At 36.7% G+C, this 27,397-nt stretch overlaps 1 protein-coding gene across 1 annotated transcript in view; it reads left to right on the top strand.

Annotated features, from left to right (window-relative positions):
* Positions 1-27,397, top strand: part of LOC110840858 (nephrin) — a 582,698-nt gene that overhangs the window by 291,345 nt on the left and 263,956 nt on the right. Inside the window, exon 3 of the mRNA XM_087357892.1 lies at positions 9,969-10,098. Coding sequence (XP_087214018.1) covers positions 9,969-10,098 — 130 coding nt within the window. The remainder of the gene's footprint in view (positions 1-9,968; positions 10,099-27,397) is intronic.

Below are 27,397 nucleotides of genomic sequence, written 5' to 3'. Positions count from 1 at the left end.
TATCTAATTCTACAATTTGAGGGGAGGGGGGATGTGATTCCCTACAGAGTGAGATCTTTACAGGTAAGAAATTAATATCTTAATGTATGTATTCACATTCTTTCCTTACGCAATTTTCATCTCGACCGTTAAATCAGTAGTGGTGAGCTAGGCTGGACTGAACAACATTCCGGCAAGGACATTACATGAATGTTGTCCAGTTGGATGGGGATGTTGTAAAAAAGATGATTATGAGTTTGAAGGAGAAATTGTGGTACGGGGGTTAGAATGTATGTCTGGAGAGTAGTTTACTTCCGCTGACCATTGTGAAAATTCGGGTTTCAAAACAGCAGGAAATTCCTTGAACAGTCAAATAACAAGAACTGTAACTGATTAGATTTAGTAAAGGAATGGAGATTATTGACGTTATTAAATGGTAAAGTTTTAATACGGTAGTGACTGCCTTTGTAACAACACTGTAGTTTGAGTACTTCATCTTCTTCGTTGCCTCAAGGAACACACAGCAAAACCAAACACAATCACCGTCAGGTTCCGTAAAACAGTGAAACCTTTCTGTTGGTACCCCTAGTAGCCAGAGTTGGATTTGTATGGTTTTGTTTTCTTCTGCTGTGGTCTGTTTGTAGCTTTACAGGTTACAAAGAAGATAAGAAGAACAACAAATACAAGTTCCCTAAGTTTACTTTATTTACTCGATTTTTTATGCTTCGGTAGGCTAGCTACTGCCGGCTTCAGAAATGTTTTCTGTTGGATGTATAGACTTTTTCCCCCTTTTAAAATAACTCTAATCGTCTTGCAACTATTGAAAGCGTACCAACGTATTCTACGCCTGAGAAACTTACGTTGTTAATTTGTGCTATGTTATATCCGTATATCATAAATTAAATCTTTTGTTTGTTGCTTTAGGTAGTTAAAATGAAATGTTTTTTATTTTTCTGTTATGGAAGCCAAGAGTTTGAATACCTAACACGGAGACTGTCTTCATGTTGGTCTGTTTGGCCTTCCGTAAGCGGAAATATTTTGGGATAGAATTTAGAAAATGAAGTGGACCGAACCGAAACTATATTTTCCTTTACTTTTATTGATTGAAAACTTCTTATTCTAAAACTGTTAGAAGATGCTTAAAAACCAAGTGACGAGTAAAGGAATAATTGGGCAAGGAAAGACGAAAATTACTGAATGAAGCTTTACCGTTATTTAAGGAAGAAAAGAGTTAAGGTTGCCTCGTGCGAAGAGTAGGAAAATTGTATGGTAATTCTGTCGGATAAACCCGTGGGATAGGGTTTCTTTGGAAAGTAATTGTGCTGGTAGGAGTACACTATTAAGAATCGTGTTAGCAAAATTGTGAGGTAGTGAACTCGGTTGAAATTGGAACCGTTAACATTAGACAACATGATTATTATGGTAAATGTGATAAATCTGTAAAAGAAAGTTACTTTGTGGTAACGAGTCTAAAGTTATTTGCAGTTACATAATTAAGTTCAATCCAAAGTCAGCTGAAGTATAACAACACCAACAACAAAAACTGTGTTCCTTGATATGGGGCGATGGCACAATATTTATTAATATCTTTTGGAAAATATTGGTTCCTTATCTGTCCTGTTTCTAATGGACGCATCTAGGAGGTTGCATTTACTTTTCGTCTCTCTTGAACCCTCTGTTTTCATTTCTCTGAATGGCTTTCCTGCTGTATGTGAGTCTGCTTCAATTCCAGGACACGTACGGGACACACAGTTTATGTGAAGCTAACCGTATCAGTAACACACAAGAACGCGAACTCCAACAAGCAGATTAAATAGCTGGTTTTGTGACGAAGCGTTTTCAGAAGTAAATGAAGTTACCTTAAAAGAGGAACTAGAACTATAACAGATTGATCGGTTGGGTTCAGGAAGGAGACAGTTCTATACAAACCAGTTAAAGATGATACTATTTCCTTGGAGGTAAAGGAGATCTGGTATGAAGCTAACCACTTACCCCCATCTAGTGCCGAGGCAAGTACGCATGGAGCTGTACGTAACGTAAAGTACACCTGTACCTTGAACTGAATTCGCCACCGCGAGTATTTATGGTGGCGTATTAGCATAATCAGTAATTTGCTACCGATTTAAGACGAATGAGTGTTAAAACTAGCGTGTAATAACAGGAAGACATATCTTGAACGTGAAATCTCTAGAGTCGTATATAGTAAACTAACGTAATATGTAACAATGTAAAAACCGATTCTGAATATGCTCCGATTCAGAGAAACTTTCTCCCAAATGTTTCAAGTTCGCTTAATCCTGAGACAGGAGAGAGCCATGATTATCTAACTCTCTTTCGTTTTAGTTTACCCTTCTACGTAAAGAAATTTTAAATATAAACAACTACTAGAATTATAATAACTGCTGAAGACAACGTAGTTTCAAAATTTTGCAAGAGGAGTGTACTCATTAACTGAGTGAGAAAAACACAATTTCAAAGGAAATGTATCCTATTACGTGCGCCTCTTACCACAATTCACAATTCTGTGCTTGATTTTCCTTCCATAATGAAACGCTAACATCAAAAGATACGATAGTTAATTTTCAGCTTTGTTATAGACGAACTAAAACTCAGTGATTAGTGTCCCTTTTGTCGTGCTGATTATTGAAATAATTAAACTGTTGGTAGGGAAAGAAATTCTTCCAGGACAAATGAAAAGGAATGTTTTACACTGAGTATTTCTAGAATGTGACGAGATGACAGCTTCAGATTTAGTTTAACGCTTTTGAACAGGACTGTTCTATTTATGATGTTAGCGCAATTTTGAAATGTACATAGACTTTTCTTCTAATAGCTTGTCAAAAGACCCTTCTGATTAATAATGCAAGAGGTGTGAGGAGAAACTATGGGATTTCGAAAATTAAGGCAAAATGAGTGCGCTTTCACGAGTCTTTCATTATTCGAAAGGCATTCATATTACCTCCTTTGGATTATTCCGTGTCTTTTGTGAAGTTTCGTAGAGAATAGTATTTTCGGTGCTTAGTTTCTTTTACGATATGGAATCAACTACAGATGTTATACACAGTTCAATTAGAGCTGGTTATAAGTTTACAGATTGTGATTTAGGCAAGACATTTTTGAAATCAATAAGAAATTGGATTAAAATTTACAACTTTTCATCATAACAGGAAGACGATTATACAATATAACTTCAACTGTGTGTAGTATGTATTCTAGTTGAGAGTATGTTAGTACCCACAATGATAAATATTTTGATGTTTGACTACTGAGCCCATCATTCACATACACACATTTCAAGGTAAACCCTTGATGCTAAAAGCATTATTACACCTTAAATTATTTAAGATACATGGAAATCTGGCCATCGACAGCATGTAATAATTTACAACAGAATTAGGAATAGCATTACAACAATTAATTTAGTGTGTGTTGCATATGACCAAGGCAAAGTTGCGTTGGATTTCTTCTATTGCCCATGTTTCATTTATATTTAACCGAACTGGCAGGGGACTGGTTCAGCCCAAGACGTCTCTCTGCCCCAAACGATATTCGAAACTGCGATCAAAGACGCAGTGGTACCATGGTTAAATAACAGATTTTTGTTCTCTCGCTTGCTATTATTAATAATGTTATGGTTTCGGCACAAGTTTTACCACACTTCCAAAATCTCGGAAATTCTTTCACAGATATTTTTTGCGTGAGCTTTGGATTTCGTGGAACACTACTTCAAGAACACTGTAGTAGATTAAAACCAAGAACACCGCATCGTTGGAACAAATCTCACTCAATTGATATTTTTTTTTATTACCAAAGCGTGAGCACAATTTTTGACTTCGATGTGTTTCTAGGTAAAAAACGGAATTTCGTGTTTCATCGCTTCCATTTTCGTTCTCCTTGTCTAGTCCGCTTCCTTTAGCTGGTTCACTCCACGCAACAGAAGGAAACAAATGCTATTATCTAGTTTCCCCTTTTTTTTTTATCGAAGCCGAGTGCTTGTGGCCGCATTTCTTATCCTTCCGCAGAGCAGTTGCTCGGTTGGCTGAAAGTCTAACATTCCACGGAGATGCGAAGTTTCAGGTGGACTTAACGGTAAATTTGGATGGACAAGAAACATTTATTTCAATTGCCTTCATTTATGCCGGTCACTGAGACTTGCAGTCGTAGTGTGTTATTTTAAAAGTACATCTTACCACTCCTCAAGTTTACGAGAGCTCCTGATGAAATTAATGTAAGTGATGAACATTGTCCCCGCCTCCAATAGAACCATGGTGAACACATTAAAAAGGTATCTTAATCTGACGAGTGGGAGGAAATTTCAAGACAGGCTTAACTAAATCACACAGCTCAGTGTTGCTGCGATAGAGATAATTGTTAGTGTATTTAACGACGTATTTCCAACTGCGTAGTTCGTATGGTGTCAAATGTTAAAATGATTGTGAATGATGAATTGGAAAAGGATTAGGAAGTAACTTATTCCCTTCAAATTTTTCGATTAAACGTTTAAAAGTCTTATCTTCGTGCCTACTAAATGTCCGTCCTTGCCTTCCGAATTTGATCACCGTAACTATATTTGATGAAGAGCATCTACAAATTATGAATTTCGTCGTGAGTCTGATTTTTTTTACTGACGGTTTCTACGTGCTCTTCACGCGCTGGCGTCATCGAAGAACACCAGAAAGTGTCCTTGAGATCTCAGTCGCGGTTTCTGTACCGCGTAGGCATCCCGCATGACGAAAGCGAGGTACCGTTGTTGGGGATCGAGGTCATGGTTGGAACACGTTGTTGCGAAACAGTGATCTCAGATCGCGTTAATTCATCAGTCACGTTTGTCGTTTGGAGTGCGGAGAACATCTTTGAAAGTCAGTGTCCTCCAATATTTTTAAATCTTTTTTCGGAAGGAAAGGTTATGACGATACGTGCTTATGAAACTTGTAAGTAAATTGTGTTTATAAAGCTTAAGGATAGATTTACGTGGCGTTGTAAACAATAAACAGGGATGTACCCAATAGAATGCAGTGAATTAAGTTGATTGCTTTCCATTCTACAAATATTCTTTATTTTTTTACAACTGAAAAAACATATTTGTGGTTGTTGCGTGCCGTATGAATATCATTATCATTGTGTAGTTCCAAACGACACAGAGACGTAGGAAGGGCGGCATCATAACAGCTGTTCTGATCACGTAGTATCGCATGAGGGAAGGTTGGGTCAGTTTGTCTCTTCCTGTTATGATTCATATGCCGTAGCCTCGCCCCTGTCACATGATTGGAGACACGAAAGAAGAATGACGGAATTGAGGATGAGGGAGTTACAGACGATCGAAGGATTTCGGAACAGTCTGTTTCTCCAAAGGTCACAACTGTTTCTCTTGCAAAGTAAAACAAAAGTGCATTTTTGTATTAAGAAAACAAGGTAGTAAATTTTTAACAGTTTCAGTACGTCCTTTCATCACATTTATGTGATTTAATGATGTAATTTTATCATTGCGCTCTGCTCCAGCTGAGGAACACCCGGTATCAGTGCTCACTTGGAAGGGCATTTACGAATTCAGCTGCCGTCTCTCCAGGCCCTGCAATGAATTTGTCGATATAAAACAGTAATCTTCCGTGACGTAAGACGGCAGCAGAATTGGTATGGAGTGTAATGCAATGTACCGTCTTGCAAATTATTTTTTTAAAACCTCTCGTAGAACGAAGTTTCTGCTGTTTAACAATTTTTTTAAAAAGTTTAATACTGGACGCCGTCTTTGGTCAGAAAGCACGTGTTTACCGAACTTTTGTGGGCCCCTGTTGCTCATCGCGATACTCTTCATCGATCAAGCAGATCACCCGCACAGAACTGCGGACTTGGGTTTGCACTAGAATCTTGTCTTGAGGCGCGGTACTTCACTTCCCCCTACCCTTTTCACCCCCTCCACACCCACACGCGTAACTCCCACTACGCCATCTTCCTCAGAGGTCAAACTTTTACCTTATTGATTCTCAGTTTCAAGTCCTTCCATATGGGATACCAGAACCTAACTCCTCTCTCCGAAATAAAGTTTCCTTGAAGCACTTGAACCTTATAGAAGAGGCCCAATGGGCCAAAGTATAAAGCTTCAGTAGTTTTCCGCACCCCCCGTCTCGTATCTTTTCGATTTGCCCTTTCGAATGCTTCTTCGTCAAAATAAAACTGTGTCAACACCTGCGCAGAACCTATAGAAAGTAGAACCAGTTTTCTTTTACCATAATGTTAACATTCGCTATTAGGGATTTTTCTTTCCACGAGAAAGAAACATCCCCAGGATTTTCGTAACGGTGTAGACTTTTAACGTTAAGTTGGTAGAGTAAATTGGAAGTTTTGAAGTGTCTGAAACTTTCTTTACAAGTACACTGTGACAGTCCTGTGCCCCACATAGAAGTTCCACTGTTTCTATTGAAAAGAATGTCAGCATTCCTCGTCTCCACGTACACGTTTAAAATATGATGTAGTAGTCTTCGGTGACTTAACAGTTGACTTGTAGGAAATTAACCCGATTTTTAGGAAATATAGATGCTATCTGAAGGCGGTATAACTCGGAACAACGTGGTCGCAAGTATCAGACACGGCCTCTCATGGACGTTCTGAGAAAGTTGCTTACATTTCATTTCCAGAATATTATTTTGTTTCAGTTAATCTTACTGTTACGTCCTGCCTTTTCAAACCGGGATAAAGCATGCGTATTGGAGTATATAAATGTTAATTCCCTTTCATCTGATTAGACTAGAACTGTTGCAACGTCATGGTTCTTGTGCTGAATTTATTGACTATAAATAAGTTTTATTAAGAATTTTTTAAATTCCGTCTTAATAATAACTATAAATCAGACACTCATGGCTTGCATTCTGCAACTCGAAAACACAGTTTTTGATTTATTTCTGCTCGATGGGTCGTTGCTAAACCAAGGACCATAATTGAGAATAATTTACTTAATGAACTGATTCATACAGTGGAGGTCATTTGAAAATAAAGAGGTCATGGGAAGTCAACAGGGTTAATGAGAATTGTACTGTCTGTCCGTAGCCTACTGGAAACCGGACGACAAAATTTCTAAACCAGTAGTCGGCGTTGGATTGAACTATGTAGTTACCCAGTTAAAATATTTGAGCTTTAATATAAGACGTAAGTATCTATTTTACTTAGATCTGTCTTATTCTATGAGACTGTTCTTGATAACTGTTGTAAACAGGAAAACTTAAAACTCCCACTGCTTCTATTATTTAATGCTGGTAGTAGACATAAACTGCGCAGAGATTTTAAATATCTTTAGAAAACTAAAAATATAATTGTTACATGATTCAGTGGAACAGAACTCCAGGAAGCTTTGAAGAATCCTGTCCGGAACTTGGTTTCTTTTGTTTTATTTAATATCGTCTTGAAAAAAATTTTCGTCAGGCATTGCAACGTTCATGCACTTGTCCAAAACGTCTGTTTGCAGTACAGTTAGAGTTCGTTCTAGTTTAGAGTAATAATTTTGTAATGAAAATTACAGAGATATGTAAAATGATATAATTTACCCTCGAGAAAATTTATAACGAGAAGAATGTTACCCGATCAACTTATAAAAAATTATATCCGTTGTTGATCGACCATCCTGATTAAGGTCTAGTCAGTTTGTTGGGAGTTGGACAAAGAATAGCATTTAACTTCACCATTATTTTGCCATTTCAAACACCACTTGGCAAGGCAAGCCTTTTTCTTCTCTTATAATTTTCAAGACTTTGCTTCCTCAGTACTTCCGTGCTTAGACTCCGTTTCTTCTTTATTATTTCATATCCTACCGATTTCGCAGTCCTATTTTATTTCTTTCACTTCGTCTCATTTTCCCATCTCATCATTCTGTCTCCCCGTTTTGCTTGGGTCTCAGAAACCCGTAGGGGACGTGGGGGTGCGGCGTCAAACCACGCGTTGCTGTGCGTCCCGACGCCCGGGTGATAACTTCTGGAAAGTGAACCGGGCTAGTGGAGGCGCCGCGACAGGAAAATCTAATTTAGTATCGTCCTGCGGTTTTGTGACACGGCAGTGTAGAGGGGACGGGGGTTGCTATGATATTGCGGTGGCGTTGGGAGGTGGAACACAGAATGGATTGCAACCAGTAGAGGTAGGGAGAAATGGTCTTCTTCAGTTTCAACCCCTCGAGTTGGTTTTTCATCTAGATTCTAAAGTTATTATTGGTAAAGATGAAAGAACCGTGCTTAAAAAATAGAGTGTGTGTTTTCGATGCTGTTGCCGTGTGCTTTAAGAAATAACTCCAGAACGATTTAAGTGAATCGATACTTTATGAGCCTAAGCCCATTCAGTATAATAATACAGTTTGTACCCATTTCGCAAGTCTGAACTGGGAATGGGCAGAATCATTCCCAGTCTGTTCCACCTGACGTTTAGGGAGAGTTACCACTCCTGCTCGTATTCAGAAAATCGAGGGTAGGTTTTGTCGATCCGGAGGCTGTGTTCACTGAGATCTTTCTCAGTCCCTCCAAGCAATCGCTGGTTCAGTTCCATATAACAGCCGTTTCTTTATTATGATGCCTTTATTTTTAGGTCTATATTTTATTATTTTTATGCATATAAATAATTATTTTGTCTCCATTTATCGTATTTCTAGACTGAGATTTCTTGAACCGTGAAGTAGGTTAGAATTTTTGAATCTATAAACAATTTTGAAACAAATGTGTGCTTTAGAGGAATATTAATAATATAGTATTCTATGTTATGTTTTATTTTAGAAAACACACGGCTATGAAAATAGCTTATCAAGAGACACTCTTAGGACAGTTGCAACATTTTTGTTGACAGTTACTAATGAGCGATTTATAGGATCATGCATTATTCATTTCATAAAATATTTTAAAATAAATGGAAATTTCATAACGTTTAGTACTCTAAAGGAATGTATGTAGCCAGTCGCGTCCCTTTATTACATGATATCGTTTAGTAAATTATAATAATTGTGACATTATAATGTGTAGCGGTGTAAGAACAGCCAAGAAACACTTTAGTCAGGATAAGAGTGTTCCACTGTTCAGGAGTCAGGAATGTCTGGTTCCGTTACTTGCCTTGTTAGATGAACTCCTTGCCGTCACTGTAAGTCGAAAAGTCGAGAGTGATGGTTTTGAAATTACACGTCAAACTTCATAACCAGTAGCGAATTTACTCTGAAGCCACACTTCAGTATCGATTCTCAAAATGTCTACTGCTCAACATACTCTGAGTAACTAGTATACTTCTGCTTATGTAGAAGTATCTTTGGGAAGGAAATTAGTTACATGAGGTCGTATGGATATAGAGCAAGCTAAAATCAACCTTGGATTTTATGAAAAGAGGGGCTGAGAAGAATCCTACATCGGTTCAGGTATGGCTGTCGTAATTGTCTTTCACTGTCAACTAGTTACAGAGGAGAATTTTTGAACTGACAGACCGACATGCAACACGTTCGTTTCTTCAATTCATACATAAAAATAACGGGTAACTACCTTGAAGTACGTACTTTCAGTTTCCATTCAGACTCTCCGTAATAATATTTTCACTCATTATCTTATCTGGAACTTTATAAGCTATAAGTACATTTTATAAACCGTTGTTGAATAATCAGAAAAAAGGAATAAGAGACCTATGTAATCTTTTGTGACGTATTGGTCCTTCAAGTTGAAGAATATTTAGCCCACATCAATCCCTAAAGCCTTAGAACCACGCCTTGTCGGCTGTCCACGACTGTTTATCCAGAAAATTCGCATCTACCCTTTGCAACCAGAGGCCGTCTTCTTCGTCCTCAACCTGAGGACGTGCCATGCCGTTGTAGCGAAAGTCTAGCTTCATTTAGGGATGTTCTGAACACGATTTCCATAATGTTCGGAGAATTTCTTGATTAGCTGAGCAACTGTTAGTTTTTTCAGCAAGGACTCTTTCCTGCGAAGTTGTTTAACAAAGTAAGAATTGGCTAATATTTACCATATTTTAATTTTTGATTGCAGGGTCCATAGCAGAAGTGAAGGCAGTGGTCAAAGGAACAGCTCGCCTGCCATGTGACATTGTTCCTCCTGTGTCTAATGACTCCGTGTTTCTTGTTATATGGTACAAAAATGACATTACTCCCATCTATAGGTAAGTCATGTTCAAAGAATAATATGATTCCAGGGTTTTGTATTAGTTTATTCTTCAATTTAAACGAATAATATTAACCCTTAGTTGTATCTCATTACTGGCGATGTGTCATGTGAAGCATTTCTTGGTGTTCTTCAGGACTCCATTTCAGCTACCTGAATTTCGTTAACAGTTGTGTTTGTTTCAACACAAGGTTTGCCTGATTATTAAACGGTGGGAAGTGGAATTAGATTTTAAAATGTAATATATAAGCCTATCGTAGCCTTTTTAATTTTTTTATCGTCCAGTACATCCCTTTATATGGATGTGTTATACTTTTTTAATACAAGATAGGACACCAAAAGTGAAATGCAAGCAATAAGTTAAGTGATTTGGCACCTCTCTTCTTGAAAACACGGAACTAGCAGTACTCAAGCTTTTGGTTCCCTCGGTGTCATTTATCTGTAACATTTTCCCTGTTACACCCTCTGACATCCGTAAGTGGATTAAAAACGAATCTGAAATGATGCGAATGTGAAAGCTAAAAACTTTGGGGACAGTTGTATTTTGAGTTACAAAACTCATTCTTTCTTTTATACATAAAACAACAGGCTAACGTCTTACACTTCTTTCCAGTTCTTCAACTTTTGCATTCATTTTATTGTCCTTCTTTCACGTGATATCAAATTTCTAATTTATATTTCCGATGTGTAGGTTACCGTTATTTTTCTCAGCCCTTGTAATAATTTGCTCTTGTACGTCATTAATGTAGGCCTCGACATCTTTCTCCTGGAGTTTCGTCCAACTCTCAGTTCCAAATGGCAGTTAATATGGCGCTATATAATTTAAAACTAATAGATTTTGGCTAGCTAAGAAAACAAGCGATAAGTTTACATTGTGTTTCAAAGTTCTGAAATAACTAACATATGTGTGATATGTAATTATGCCTATTTGTTAGATATTATCTGAACATTGTGAAAAACAAGATATTTGTCTTTTTAATGTATTGTGCGCAAATGCGTTTCATTGTGCAAATTAGCAGAAATGTGTTTACGGCATAATCGTGTTAAACCTCATTGGCTAAGACATTCTTTAACCTGAGGAAGACTGTGTACTTGAATCTGAGACCACTTGGTTTGACGTGTAATTTACGTCTATGTGAGTAATTGATAAATCATCGCCACAGAAGTTTAGAGAACCAGAAAATTGGCTTTGTTCTTCTTTAATGTTATAAATCTTAATGTGTATGCGCATCTATCTCTCCAGAGTTCGCAGTCAGTAACTGAAAACACATTGTTCGTTAATCAGCTGCGTTCAGATGTTCATTTTAAACAGTCCTTTATGCTAGGTCGTTTTTACAAACTCTGCTACTCACTGTCTGTCTTGTGTTGGCGTCGAAAAGAAATATGGACGACGAGCGTCACGAGGCGTCGCGTCTTGTCTCGTCTAGCGGGTTTGAGAGGTCCCAAACGCTTACGTCTGTATGGCGCTGCTGGATTTTTGGGTTTGAAAGAAAACGGAGATTGGAGTTTATGCTTGAAATTGCAGACGTTTTATCCAGTAGAAAAAAGAACGTTCTCTCACCCCTATCTATTTCTTCTTCTTCTTCTTCTTCTTCTCTGGTGGAGATGTCGTGAGTAGTTCAGAGGATGCATTCCTTTAGGCTGTCATGAATTCTGATATGTATGTGACGTAGCAGTTCTAAGAGCTTCAGCATACAAAATCTGTGCCACAGACGTATGCAAAACCACGAAAGCGTAAGTGAAGGTTTCAGATCGAGAAGAAAGAAGTGCGTAGAGTAATAATAAAACCGAGTGAAGTTCTGTATTTTGCATTGACAAATTTGACTTCTTGAGGTATAGAAGTTGTGTGACTTTGCGGCAGACTTTTAGAGAGATTTAAATATTTTTCAGCCTTTTTTAATACAAGTGGATCTGTGTCTGGATGTGTTATTTATAGAAAGAACATGTAATGGAAAACTTGGGGTCGGTTAAACAACTAAAAGTAATCAGGATAGAATATAGGACCGAATCAGTGAGAGTGCATGGCTTTGATGCTCGTTGTTTTTCGTCGCAAGAAAGAGCATCATTGAAGCTTATTGTGAGCCATTACAATGGCAATACACCATCGTGCCTCATTTTGTTAAAAGCAGTTTTAATATTCTAACCATAATTTATACCTTCGAACTAATAAATCTAATTTAAATAAGCAACAAGTCGATTATATTATAATAAATAGTTTTGGAACCAACTAACCTAGGAATATGTGACTGCATTTATTCTATTTATTCTGTTGTGGTCTTGACATGTGTTCGGATATATTCCTACATTGTAACAACCGTTTAAAACATTCAGTAGGCATAGTTTTCAATATGTTTACGAAGAGAAACTGGTCTGTACAAATGCTGAACCTATAAAATCGCCAAGCCGGAAATAGTGCTTTGAGAATTATTTAGTTTGAGGTATGATTGGGTGTTCAGCTCATGTTAGATAAGTAAAACACCAGAAAATGTATCATGGAATGTTTAAATACATTTCGGATGAACGATACATCGTATATTAACACCTTTAAGAATTTAGTACGATACACTTCGGTAATCATATTCTGTACCAAATTTTCTTGTGTATTTTGTAGAGGGGAATTGTCTACAATGTTACGTAATCTGTATCGAACGTTTCTCACGAGTAAGCGCTCCTGTTTCATATTTTTGACGTCTCGTGTTTGAATTTCGGGTCGGAGATCTGCTTTCATGTCTGTGATTTCTCATGGTTTTCCTCATTCCCTGTAACCGAATACTGGGATAGTTATAGAAATACGCCACTGTTACGTAACTCCACCTCCTTTCCAATTTAGTCTTCACGCAGTTAGTTTACCTTTCTACGCTGGATAACCTATGCTGTTGAGAAAGCTTCTTTAGGAAACAAATCAGTGCAATTTTATGATAAGGGAAATTTAGTTCAACACTGTTAAGTAATCTTGAGTTTCTCGATAGTGTGTTTGGGATAGAGTAGGATTTAAGGTTTTAGAGTCTGTGAACCCGAAGCTATCTTATGGGTTGCAGCGCTGAGGCGATGAGTGTGCTCTGATAACGGAGACAGCAAGGACCTCTGAAACGTCGGTAAACTTCTACCAGACTAAACGGCGCTGAATCTCAGAAGACAACCCTCCTACGTACCGACTTGCACAATCCCTTCTTCATTTGACCTGGATTCCCCACTCATTTCTAATGAAGCCCGTGAGGACCTCTGATGTTATGATCATTGCTTTGCTTATACTGACTGAATGCTTTGTTGACAACAATACTTTCATCAGACGAATGGGTCCAGGCCTGGGCATGTGTATGTGAAGATTTAATATACATTAAAATGCACTCACCCTTGAGTACAAAAGGGAAATCACGAGGAGTTTCAAGCAACTCTCAAGACAAATGGACACTAGTTTCGATCGGTTGGATTTCACTTTAAAAGTTCGCTACTTTGTTGTTCTCCGGTACAGTGTGAGAGCATTTGTAGTAGCATGTGAGAACGAAACAGAAACAAATAAATTACAGGTACTCTTAATTGGCCTACACGCGCGCGAAGAAATGTTAAAGAGGCAATGAAATCAAAATAATCTAAAACTCGTAATATCAGATACCCATGAGCTTTGATAAGTTAACAATCTGTAACAGTATAATTACTAGTTACTTCAGTTTAGTTTTTCATTAAGACATTTGTAGCTGTTTTTGTACAATTTCTTTAACACACATTTTGAAACTATTGGTGGGTTTTTAGATCTATTTAGGATATTTTATCAGACTAAGTGTACTTTCTTCAATGTAACCATTGCAACATTTATGCTTAGTTTTATTGTGTTGCTGAGAGAATACAAACCCAAAACTGTTTCACTTTACACAAACCGTAGGTCCTGTATTTACGTACATAGAAGTGTAAACAGAGGCCAGTCTCTAAGCACACTCACTGAATAGTGTACATTTACAACTGCATCGCGTCATTATTAACTCTCTGCACTTAGAGAAACAGAAGTACACACTCGAGTTCAGTCAACTTCATAGTTACGTTAGTATCACACCTTTCTGTGGCTATTTTTGGCTTTGGAAATTGTGCATATTTCCTTAAAACTTTCTTACTTCAATTTAAATGTCAACATGTTTTATCACGCTTGAAACGTGGTCGATTTATCATAACTTGGGAAAATTGTGTAAGGTTGGAATAGTTTATTTAATAAATATGTTGGTTACGATGCAGATGATTACTGTATAATTAACAGCAAAGGTCCTCTTCGCCGTCATATTCGTAAAAAAATTATCGCGTTTTCTCCCAAGAATCATCCGAACTACATAAACCACCATACAGAGTTATAGAAAGTTAAAGTAGATTGTGTAGTTTCCCCTGTTTAAATTATCAAGAATATTGGCCTTGAAATTCTATCACAGAAACTTGTGGCTGTAGATTGGACCTTGTGTTGAGACAGGGTGTTCATATTATTGTGGTTATATTTAAATAGATAATTTACTTGCAGAAGTGTTTTATTTATCAAAACTTAAAAAGTATTAAGTTTACAAGATTATCCTAGTAGACGTCCTTGTAAGCGCAGTTTATCCCACCGAACGCAACAACCTAGAAATATCCTCAGCCGCTTAAGAACAAATACCGAATTGCCGTATAAGTCACTAAAGTAAGATTCTCTACTTCAGGTTTCCTTCATACGTCCAGTTATGTTTCCGAGAACTTTGTTGTCACAAACTTCGAATCGATTGTTTCCTTCAAAATAAGATGACATGCTTTATTCATACGCTAATAAATATCAAACATTTTAACATTATACGTACTGTTGGAAAGTCATATGTTGTTCTAACAAACTACTTCCTGAATCATATTATAACACCAGAAGAATCATTGGAAATGTGGTGAGATCGATATATCAGATTTTATTTATCACAATAGTCTAAATAGATATTTCGAAAAACTTCTACATGTACATATATAGCCGTAAAATAATTCGTGACTAGTCTCAATAGCACGAAACGTTTGGACATTCAAAGTTCAAATCACTACTCGTTTACCAGATTTCCGATGGAGATATTCTGCTACCAACATTTTACATACCATGCAATGAGAGAAGCAATAAACAACGCCCATGCTTTATAGCGGGCTTATGTAGAAGATAAAGATAAAGAGTGATAGTTGCACTCTGCTTGTGCGCTGTGAAGTAGGCAGTTTGTTAATTATAGTCTGAACTAGAGATTGAGCTTCGTGCACGAATCTGTGTGTGTGTGTGTAAAACAATTAGGTCCGCATGCAAATAGCGTCCCGTTGCAAGTGAAACGTAAAGAATTATTAGTGCTTACCTTGGAAAATTGTCGACAGCCACATTATTGATCAAGGTTACATGATTCAACATCTTGATCGAAAAATACACAACGCATGAATAAAAGTGTTACCAGTTATTAGAAAATTCAACCTTTACACTACGATTATTTCCAAAGTAAAAATAGATTTTGGGCAATAATCATGTCTGCATCTAAGGCAGTTTGCAAATCGACTGTTATGTGTTTATCTTTTGTCCATTTCTTGCTTATTTAATGATGCTGTTCTTAGCTCAGACAATAGAGATTCGAATGATAGGATGATTAATGCATGAAGAATTGTAAAGGATATGGAAAGAAATGGTCATAATATAAGTTAACATACTTCTCCACCGTCTGCCTAGAGTTACTAAGGAAATCTAAAAACTGAATACGTCAAAGATTATCAGTAGGAGTCGTCATCATCCATTTAGTCCCTTTCACGACCAACTGTAGATTATGCATCTGGAGCACGTCGTTTGTAAGTACTTTCATTTCTGCTTCTGTAGGGAAACTGAAACACAACTGAATCTGTTACATTGGATACGCATAAGACGCATTATTATATTTGGATTGCTAACTAATACAGACATTTTCCAAGATAAAATTCAGTTCTGGTGCCAGTTATCTTTCCCAGTTGATTCACGACACAGACACAACGGTATCAACGTTCTGTAAGCCTGCAGTTTTTCTACAGTTAGATTTAAGTCGCAGTGCGGTATTTACGTTATCCTGTCAATGATAATCGTAGGCTGTCACGTTATTTAGGACAACGCATCCCAAATATTGCTTCATTTAAATTAGATTAATGCTGATTTTATATACATTTTAGGCGAGGCAACAGAATCTGCTGGCAGTGTTCGAAATTTTTATCCTTTTAAATAATTTTTAAATCTTCGTGCCAAGCGTTCGGATATGCTTACGGTGCGGTATTTGTCAGCTTAGTGTTTGGAAGCTGTTTCCACTCTTGTACCTCATCCCGCCTATAGTGTTTCATTAATTGGAGAGAAATACTGATATTGGCGGACTTTAAAGTCTCTCTAAACGTCACGTATTTGGCAGATGCGATGTCTTCCTCTTTCTATTGCCTTTTTCATTTTGAGTCTCTGACAATTGCTTTAACGTTCACGCTATTTCCATTTATAGGTATTGTCTCTGTTAAAGCACAGATACACAACAAGTACCAGATCCGACACAGACGTATTAAATTTATCTCGTTTCCCATTCGAACATTTGTAGTTAACATGGCAGATCTGTGTTAGTCAGGCCGTGTAATAGCTAAAGCGGTTAGTCGCCAGCTTCTTACTGCTGCGTCCCGAATTCGAGACCAGGTCAGTCACAGCATTTGTTGTTGTGCAGTATATTTTTCTATGGTGGCATAATCAATGAATGCTTCAAGAAGTTCTTGAATAGATCCCGTTATGAGATGGAATGTTAATGATTCGATCAGCGAATATCTTTAAATCCGTGAAGATCCGTTATTACAGATTCAACATATTTTAATAACTGGAATGTGTATTAGAAAGGGAATTAATGAATTTGAGCATCTGGAAGAAAGTTTACATCAGAATGTCACTCAAGGACTTGGTTTCTTTCTAATTTATATATGTAGTTTATACAAATAGACATTTCTCATCACAGTCCCAGTACACTTAAAAAATGATCACCAAACCTGATTTACTATTTTACCAGAACATACTCATTTGCCTTACTGGTAATCTTGTTCACTTACAGTTTTTTCTCTTAGATCAAATGAAGGTTTGTGTAGACAATAGTTGTGATTGTTATAAATCAACGCCTGCAAGCAGTTACTTAGGCTGCAGGTGTATCAGCAGTGCCACAGTAGTTGCCGCATGAGCACGGCGAGCCGTATATGATCAAGTCCGTAGGTTAAAAAAATTAAGCATAATGCACACTGTTCCATTGTAACGGAAAGCTTAATACACACTGTTTCACTTGAAACGAAACCCAACACAAACACTTAGTACGGCACAAAATTAAATAAGAAGTAGCTCCACTTCGTGAAGCACTTAGCAGTGCGTATCGTGGCAAGCTAATGAAGAGATGTAAAACGTATTTTTATGTGGCAAGTGATCACACGAATAAAGTTAGTCAACATCGGGGCAAGGGTTCAAGCTTACGCTCTATCTGATTAATTAAGATACGATACTGCGATCATATTAATACACTCGTATATCTAGCTGTTTGTTCGTATCTACATCGCAGGACTTCCGCGTTTTAGGTAAATGTATAATATGTTAAGCTAACGAAAGTGTGGTGTTGTCGTTGTTTAGTGAGATGAGCGAATTGTCTGTTAACGCTTCTGTCAGTGAGGACGAATTCATCTATCCTCTTTACTTCATCTTGCAGTTAATGCAGTGTGTTCAGTTGAAACGTGATCTAATATTTTATGTTCGCCATTAACTGTATGGGTCAGTGACACGGCTCTCTGTTTGTCAGTAATCAGAGATGACATGGTGAGCTTGTCGAACAAATTAAAATGTAACGACGCACAAATCGACCTCGACTGAAGCCGTTGTATCCGCACTCCCATTTTACTTATGCACCAGGACGATACCCACGAATTTTATCCCTCTTCAAACCCACAGGCGAAAACACTGTATATTACACGTTACAATTATTAGACTAGTAGGTTCGTGTACACCGAAATATATACACACGATCTTTTCCGAACACTGTAAACATGTCGTGTTTAACCTAAATTTACAGCCAGTTTTATTGCAGGGTGAATATCAGATATCGTATTCAGTTTACGGGATTTACTATTTGTTTCCAAAAGATATGTAATATCATTTTATAAATTTGTAATTTATTTTATTCTAGACTTTATTTCATTTATATCTTCTGATGTATGAACACGTAAGACGTTACCATCATATTGGTGTTGCAATTATTATATTCACTCACTAGTTTTCTTTCCTATTTTTCCGGTTTAACAATGTTTCTATATTTTCGGGTACTCTTTACGGGTCCCCAACTTCTTAGCTGGCTTGATCTATGGACAATCGGTAGGACTCTTTGGACAAGGGATCGACATGTTTCTGATAGAGTACTCTCGTTACTATTACTTTTCTTTCAATGTAATTATTTTGTATTGGAAGCACTAATGTATTTATACGTCAGCTTTCTGTTTACTTTATTAAATGCCCACAATAAACTTGACAATTGTCTGTGTTTTCGTACGTTGAGAGTGGGTATCGGTTAAAGATCTTTGCGTAGGATACTTACCATAATACCGGAGAATGTGTAGAAATTTAAGAAGCTAAAATTAAAACAAACATTTTTGTGGATGTTTTCCATCGTCTAATAAAATCATAAAATTACACGACGTTTCGGAGATGGGACTCTATCTCCGTCTTCAGATATACCTACTCTGTTGGGCACAATCGATAGAGCTAATCCCTATCTCTATAGTAGGTATACCTGAAGACGGAGATAGAGTCCAATCTCCGAAACGTCGTGCAATTTTATGATTTTATTAGACGATGGAAAATATCCAGAAACCTTTCTATTTTAAAAACGCACCATCGTCATAAACTTTTAGATTTGAGCTAAAATTAAATTTCCGTTAACTGTAATGTATTTGATCTCGGATTTCTCAGAACTTGGAGAGATACCAACTGCAGGAACGATGAATTGGTCAATAATTCAGTCTCTAATAAATTTCTAGTAATTGTGACTGATAGTCTTATAGTTACTAGGGACGTAAGCTTACATTTGGGAACTCTCATCACTTTTTTAATTAATACTGTAAACTATTTGTATAAGTTTAATATTAAGGTATTTTTGTTTCATTATAGAAGATTCACAGGCTAGTCTTATACTGTGCCAAATAATATACCAAATTTAGTCTGAAGAATTTATAGGATCACTTGAGAGATGTAGGAGTAGAAGAGAGATCATTTAAAAATTGTTCTTAATGGATTAGAGTGGAGGATATAGATGCTCTGAACAAGGTTCAGTGAACACAGTAATGAACCTATGGGTTTCATAAAAGACAAGGAATTTCTTGATTAGTTGAGCTATTATTACCTTTTAATTAAGTAGTATTCTCTGTGGAGCCGGGATAGCTCAGTCAGTATAGTGACCAGCTACGGGCTGGACGACTGGGGTTCGATCCCCGACGGGAGCAGAGGATTTTTCCTCTAGCCTCTGCGTCCAGACCGGCTCTGGGGCCCACCCAGCCTCCTCTACAATGGGTACCGGGGTCCTTTCCTGGGGATAAAGCCGGCCGGGGCGTGATGCTGACTACTCACCCCCATCTAGTGCCGAGGTCAAGGAAGAGAGCAGCCATACCTCCACTCACCCCAAACGCCTACATGGCGTATAGTGGGACAAACTTTACTTTTACTTTTACCTAGAGTGGTAGGTGCCAGGAACATTATCACTAGTAATAAGGAGCCTTGAATATGTTTGATTTTGGTGGTGCTTTGTGCTTATTATTTTTTATATCAGACATTCGGTCATATATTTTCCGATGTTCACTCCCTCACCTTATTATGAAGCAGCGGCTTAGATAAACGTATTTGGAGTACGATGAAAGGTCTTGATATAGCCTTTCCAGAACACGAAATCCAAAAGAAGTTTGTTTCTCTTTGGGTATATTGGTCGTAATGTTATCAAGTTGTTAATATTGTTTCTTCTTCAGGAAAGAACCTGCTTTATTTGAAACACTATTAAATTGAAATCACATAAAATATAATTAGAACTGAAGTGCTCTTCAGTAAGGTAATTAAATTTGGCGAAGGCTGGTAGAAGGCAAAAATATTCACATACACACACACACTATGCCCTCGTGTATAAAATTACGTTTTATCTCCCACTACCCATGTCTCAACTTTTACTGTTTTAGCGTACACATTGATTTGATTTTCAGTGTCTAATAAAAGCTTAAATATCTGCTTGTGATGTCACGGAGAGCGAAGCATTACCAGTGTGCAGCAGAGCGGAAGCTAATTATTTGGGAAAATAGAACAAAATACCTTTGAAACTAGAGAGTTGGTGTGTTACTGGGGATATGATTCCCTCCTGTTTACAACATATCGAAATGTATACGGACCTCACGGTTGGTCATGTGACTGGTACACAGATGTTCTGTGAAGTATATCCGTATTTGAGGTCATTGTTCCGTATGGGATTTGTGGTCTCTGATGTAGAAAGTGCGCCTCGTTTCTCTCATTTCCTGTATCGATCACACAGCACTGTTCACTCTTACAAAACCGAAATGGGGTAATCATGTAGCTCAGGAGGTTCGTGTCTCCATATCTTTGCCTTGATAATGACACAAAATCATTCTTTAGCTTAAAGAAAATAAGTAAACCTCCCAAATGCTAAAAGTGGCAATTCTTTGTAATTGAACAGAGGTTTGTATAAAGTTTGTACTGTAGACATTATTGCTTTATAAGGAGAAAGTGCGTGTTACTTGTATTTATTAGATTTAAAATACATGTACATATTACTGTTCTCCTAGGACATTGTATTTATAAGATTTTGAAGAACGTAGCATTTATATGACAGTTTCTGTGATAATTCTTTTTAAATATACTTTAAGTCTTGCCTGAATAAGAATATAAATAACTTACAAATTACTTCGAAATTTAATTAGAGAATCATTGATCTGACGCCAGTTACCACCACGCGCACCGACTTCAATTTGCAGCAGTGCCAGCTTGTATGTTGTTTCTAGTCTTCTGCAGTAAAGTAAAGCCATGAATTCTTAATGTACAGCACCTGTGCTATGTTTTAAAGCTCCCAAATTTTGTGCCCCATGCATTGTCCTACTTTACACTTACATTTTGGGCTACTGTTGAATAAACTGTTTCTCTACTTTAGTAAAATTAATAATGGTTCACATTAAAACTGTTTCTTACTAATTTTCAGAACAATTTTGTAAGTTAATTTTAAATTAATGTGGCTTTTTATTGCTTTTTATTTTACTTTGGCTTTCAAAATTTTCGTGTGACTTTTACTCTGACGCTTGTGGATTTTTAACTCTTTACAGCCGGAAATTACGACGACGTCCGTAGTTTTAACATGTCTCTTTCACGATAACGTATTGCCTTTTTCTACTTTCTTTACATGTCGTTACGTATAGCCAGGATGTGACCATGAGTTTTCAATGTTTTGCTTATAGAGTTCCTATTTATTTCATATTTTCATTCATTAATTCTACCTGTTTGTGTTATCCATATTATAAGTATTGTATTTAAACCCAATTACTTAATGTTTATTCGGTTGTCTTAAATGTATTGTCATGTAGTAATGTGGTCTAAGAAGGACTATGTGTGACTCTTATTTATCGGTTGAATGTGTTTGTCGCTTCGTGGAGACAAATTCTACGATTGTATCTCCAGGCGGCCACTGCCGTCCAGTCTCCTTCCACGTCAATACCAGTTGACAACCGTGATGCCATTTCTCTTTAGCGTCACAGACCTGTAACATTTTAAATTGATTATAATAAATAAATTCTGAATTATGACAGTCCGCTTAGCCTATTGCATGATAAAATAAGGAAAAAAGTGTCGTGAGAAAATGCATGTGTTTGTTAGAAGTTATAAGAAAAATTAAAACAAGAGAAATTTGGAAGAGAATTTGTATGCCTTGTGAAATAGGAATGGAAGTTGATGGTATTAATTACCCACTGCTTTAATTACGCAACCGAAACGAACACCAAGCTTTAAAGCTTTGTGCAGGCGAATAATTGCACGCGTTTCCTCTTTCTCCATTTATACTTACATCTTATGCTGTATAAATTGTTCTCTTGGCTCTATACGTATAGTCGCATGCAGTGCACAGTAGAAACTTGTAAAATGTCAGAAAGGCACTTAGAAACATGAAACAAATATTTGTTTCCCTTTCCCTTACTTAATCGCGTTCAAAGGATGACAAACTTTGAAGAGGCCCATCTTATATACAAACGTTCATATGGAGATATTTACGCTTCCACTGTACTGGAATTACGAAATTATTTAATGGAAGTAAATGGTTAGGTTCAACACATCTTGTAGCTCAGTTATTTTATTTTCTTCGAGAATTACATCCGTTCAACTACTGAGCGTAAAGCCACATCTTGCAATATCAGGTGTGCACTGCGCATCTCTTGTGGATTGCAAAAGACAACTACAGCTGTGATGACACACAACATCATTGAATTTAGTAAATTATAATTGTATTATAAGATGTTGCACTGGGTAGGCTAGCAGACAACAACCGACGTTTTGGAGAAACTTACTGTCTCCATTATCGGGGTTAACTCCTATGATAAGTCGGTTAATATTAACCAGACTATACAGTGCATTATCCCAGAAGTCAACCGTCTTTACTCTCGTAGCTGTGAGAATCTGAAATTTAATCTAATTTTCAGAAAATTTTATTACTTTCGACAAGGGGGACTGAACCCGCGGCCTGCCGATGTATGTTGTGCGAATCGCGTATATTTGTCGCTTTGTATGATGGTGATGAAGATGATGACGTTTTATTAAGTTATTACTAGACATATTTGAGAGTTGTCGTGACTGTAAGAATTCTCCTTCCTGAAGAAATCTTTCTTAAGAACCAGGATGAATCTTACAGGTGAATTTTAGAAGAGATCCTTGCGATTCGCAAAAATAAACCTTATGCCGAAGCAAAGCATTTTCAAATTATTAAGATTAAATTTTTAAGAAAATTATTGACTGATGTCTAAACCTGTTTGAAGTAGTAGACATGATTTAATTAGATTTTTACTAATTTTTAATATTGTTTCAATAAATTGTGTTTACTTATATCCTTGTGGCCCGCGGGTATACGAGAAAGGGCAAATATGATTACAGTTCTGGAAAAGGTTGAGAACCCCTCACTAAATATTCGAGGACGACTAATTTGTAATACATGCAAATGAGTACAGGGCTTTGTGAGCTCTTGTTCATTAAGGTGTCTCTTCCACGAGTTATACTGCAAAATGTTTCTTAGCACCGTATGGGCCATCGGAGGTTTAAAAGCATAGTTTAAATTAACGTAAACTCGTTTCATGTTGCCATAGTGGCTAAAACAGTGTCCCGTTTCAGAATTATGTCTTCGTAGTCTTGTTAACCAAGGCCCTCGAACACATAGGTATCGTGAAAATAGAATGTTTGGAATATGTAGATTGTTATATATATGCCGAATATTGCATTATTTATGTTTACGGTACCTTAACAATCATTTATTAATGATGTGGCAGGTCAGATATGAGCTCGGAGTGTAGTAGGTTTGGATTAAAAAAATAACATTGAATTGTATGGTTCTATAGAGTAATGTAAGTAGTTTTAACTTCATTAGTCTATGGCCTTTGAAATTAACTAAAATTCATCTTCTTGGTCTTACTTCTAAAGCATACCCGTGCATAGTGGAACTAATATAAAGTATTATAGGCAGGCGAAAATAATTTTAGATACAGTACCATATTCCAGATACGTCACTAAAATAGTAAATCAGCTACTGTAAAAAAATCGAATAATAATTCACACCAGTGACATCTCTACACCACTACAGCAAAGTCTCTTTTTAATTACAATTTTCGTACACATTACATGAATTGAAAAGAATTTTCTGTGGTTGGTGTTGATATTGTTGGTTTAATGTGAAAAAGGGGTCTTTTCGTGTGTAAGTATTCTTAACAGAAAATAAGGTAGCCATTAAAGTAGCTAATACTCTTTTTTATAACGATAATACACGATGAACTACGTAGATTTTTGAATAAGAAATTTCGAAGCTGAAACATTTTTAAATGTTTCATGCTTAAAAATAATAGGAATACGTATACCTCGCCATTTTTAGTTGTTGAATCCTTAAATCTGAATTGTAATGAGTTAAGCACAACTGTTTGAAAGATGATAAGATGATGGATTTTAAAAGTGTTTGCTTATTTCGTGGTTTTTGCCAATTGTTTAGTTGTACAGAAATAAACAATTTGCTACCGCAATAACGTATAATCATGACATTCTTAACATTTCAGTCTAGATTCTAGATTGAAGATAACTTGAATGGCAGTGTAATACATTCCAACATACGTTGCATTAATGTAATTGACAGCGCTTAAATTAAGTATTGAAGGCATGTTTGTACTCTCTGATTGTACTTAAAGCAATCTGTGTATTGTATTTGATTTGATAATCCACCTAGACTGTGGCTTAATTGTAAATTTTGAATACTGTGGCAGTGCGTGGAATTGGAACATTAAGTTATTCGTATGAATTTGGAAACAATATCGCTGGCAGTGGGACGCATGTAATTCTACGTACTTGTGAAATACTGCTGGCCTGTACTTTACACGGACTCTGAAAGCGCCTGCTGAATTGAATGAAGTAAATTTCTATTACTGCTCCGGTAATCTGTTGATTGAGCTTGTGTGTAGATATAGCTGTCTGGTCTTTGTCTACTTGCATGTATAAATAATATACTTCTGAGTGATACTAGCAGATGAAATGCTGAAATATCAGACTATAACTGTTGTGTGTTTTGGGACATCAACTATAAGTCGTAGACTGTTCCTTGAAATTTCCAGGTATCATACTCAAGTCTGTTAAATTAATGTGATTGTTACTAGAAACATCCAATTGCAGGATAGCTCAAATAAATATAATAATCGCAATGCCATTGAAGATTGTCGGATGTTTGTTGTAAGACTCCCGGTGGATGTCGCGTTCGTTAATAAAACCCATACGTATTACAGAACTAATTCAATTCAATTCAATTCCTTTATTAGAGTGTTTGCCAACAGCAAAGAGCCTATGACAGGCAAACACTAATACTAAAGTACAACAAAAACAATAACAATAATAATAATTCAATTATTTTTAAAGTGTTTGTAAAGTTACTTTTTTTTCCTTTCAAATAGACATTCGCTGTTCTTGCACTAACGTGATTAAAGCACACGTTATCGTTATTATGTCTTGTACTAACATTTTAATAATTTCCACCAGAATCGAGGTTGAGGTAGGCTGTTCTGATTGAAGAAACTTAATGCAGCGATACTGCTTAAGGGGAACGGACTCCATATTTCAAAGCTCATACTTCAAATGTGAAAGAAACGATTATACAAAATTGAAATTTGCAGTACTAATTAAATCGAAAAAGCTTTCTGAAAACATAAAATATGAGATTATTTTTACGGTGAATTCTTGTTGAATTTAGTCAGGAAGACTGGTTAAAGATTTAATTATAGCGTAATTATAAATGAGATCATTCCCTTTGACGCTAACAAATAGGTAAAAATTTCAAATAGCTTCTTAAGGTTATTTGTTCTAAGCCGTTTAAAAATGCAGACAATGATACGCTTATTAATGTTCTGCTTTTTAACGTGTTTTCTTGGAAAATTCAGAGCGAAATGCCTGTTTATATAAATTCGAGTTTACATTATTGAATTCTGGTTCATGGTACTGAACAACCTTTCCTGTCATAAAATTCTACTACCCTTTAATTGTGCCCAGAGCTCTGTATTGCTTTCATCAAAAACCTTAATTGTCCACAATACGCACTGGCTATTTCCTTTCGTACACATGCGATGAAGTGTAGAAAAAACTACATTCTGCCAGGACCTACTCTAATCGAGTACCAGGTACGTGTATGAAACTCCTCAATTACAAGCACAATGTTTGCATGGCCGACTTCACTTTCTGTCTCGATGTGTTTGTGTTTGGCCTTGTACAAACGATCTGTCCCAGTATGAGCTTGTCATGCTTCGACCAAAAGTATTTTTTTATTGAAACAAGCCTTCCTTGTTTGAATAATATATATATCAAATAACACTCGTTGAACAAACAGTGCGTTATTAATCTTTTGAAGGATCTCATGAAGCAGTGCACTGAGCCCTTAATACTAGTACGTACTAATTTTATATATTTTATGGTTGACATCTTATAGTAATTGTTAGATTCAGTGAAGTTTCCATGGGCGTCTAGTTGCCAAAAAATCCGTCGTTTCGTGAGCCGTCTGTGTCCTGTGTGCTTAGATCATGAGGGACTTCAAGACTTTATAGAATTCAGTCGCCGCGAAAGCTGTAGACCATAAATCCTTCGATTTCTTTTGCGTAGTGGTCACGAGGAAATCAGTGTTAGAGACAAAGTAGCGAATTCAGAAAATAACAGAACTGTATTATATTCTTCATTGTGTATTGAAACTTCTTTTAGTACAGAATGCGTAGAAAGATACTGTCTGAGAAATAACAACATGATGACCTTTGGCCATGACCTTACGCAACCATTTTAAAATTAGACGATTATCAAGCTTATCACGGCGCGAGTCGTCTGAGATTAAGTTTGTTCTCTGGGTTTCCGTATTCCGAATCACGATGTTAAAACAGTTTTTCTACATCTTCTAGTTTTTTTAATACTGTATATTAGCACATATACATTTCATATAAAATGATGACGGGCCACGTCACATTAGTTTGCAAATTGTTGGTAAGATTTCTGAAAAAAAAATTGTGCATTATAGCACGTGCAGGTACCGTAAAGCGATTTTAATCCTTGTACGCTTTCATGATGACCAGAAACGAATTCATGAGTGCTGTTTGTGTGTGTTCCTGTCAAAGCCAAGTCAGAGTCGATAAAGGCAGGGCTCGTGTGTCTAATAAAGGTTGCATGCAGTAATGTGGCGGTCAGCTGGATGAGCGTTGCATTCTATACTTTAACCAAGGTCACTATAGCTACTCTGTGTTTCCCAAGTGGGTTTATTGATTTATGTTGCATATAGATGAGTCTGTGCGAGTAATTTGATTTTGTTCACAGGGGATTAAGGCAAAATTCATAGCAAAGAATGCGTCGATAATAATATTATGATGCGATGAAATTCTAATACCTGAATGTTTAACACCACTAGTGTGATCCTCAGCTAGAGACATCTACAGCCTGTCCTCACAACTTACTTCCTCATGTTCCACACACACATGTGAATATACGCCTTTCATGACATGACTCTGAGCATAATGGTGGC

The sequence above is a fragment of the Zootermopsis nevadensis genome, unplaced genomic scaffold (assembly GCF_977971745.1).
Source record: "Zootermopsis nevadensis isolate Lab colony 2312 unplaced genomic scaffold, Znev_1.0 Znev_ptg000029l, whole genome shotgun sequence".
NCBI lineage: Eukaryota > Metazoa > Arthropoda > Insecta > Blattodea > Termopsidae > Zootermopsis > Zootermopsis nevadensis.
The sequence above is the reverse complement of the archived record's forward strand: the minus strand, read 5'-3'. Positions and strand labels throughout refer to the sequence as shown.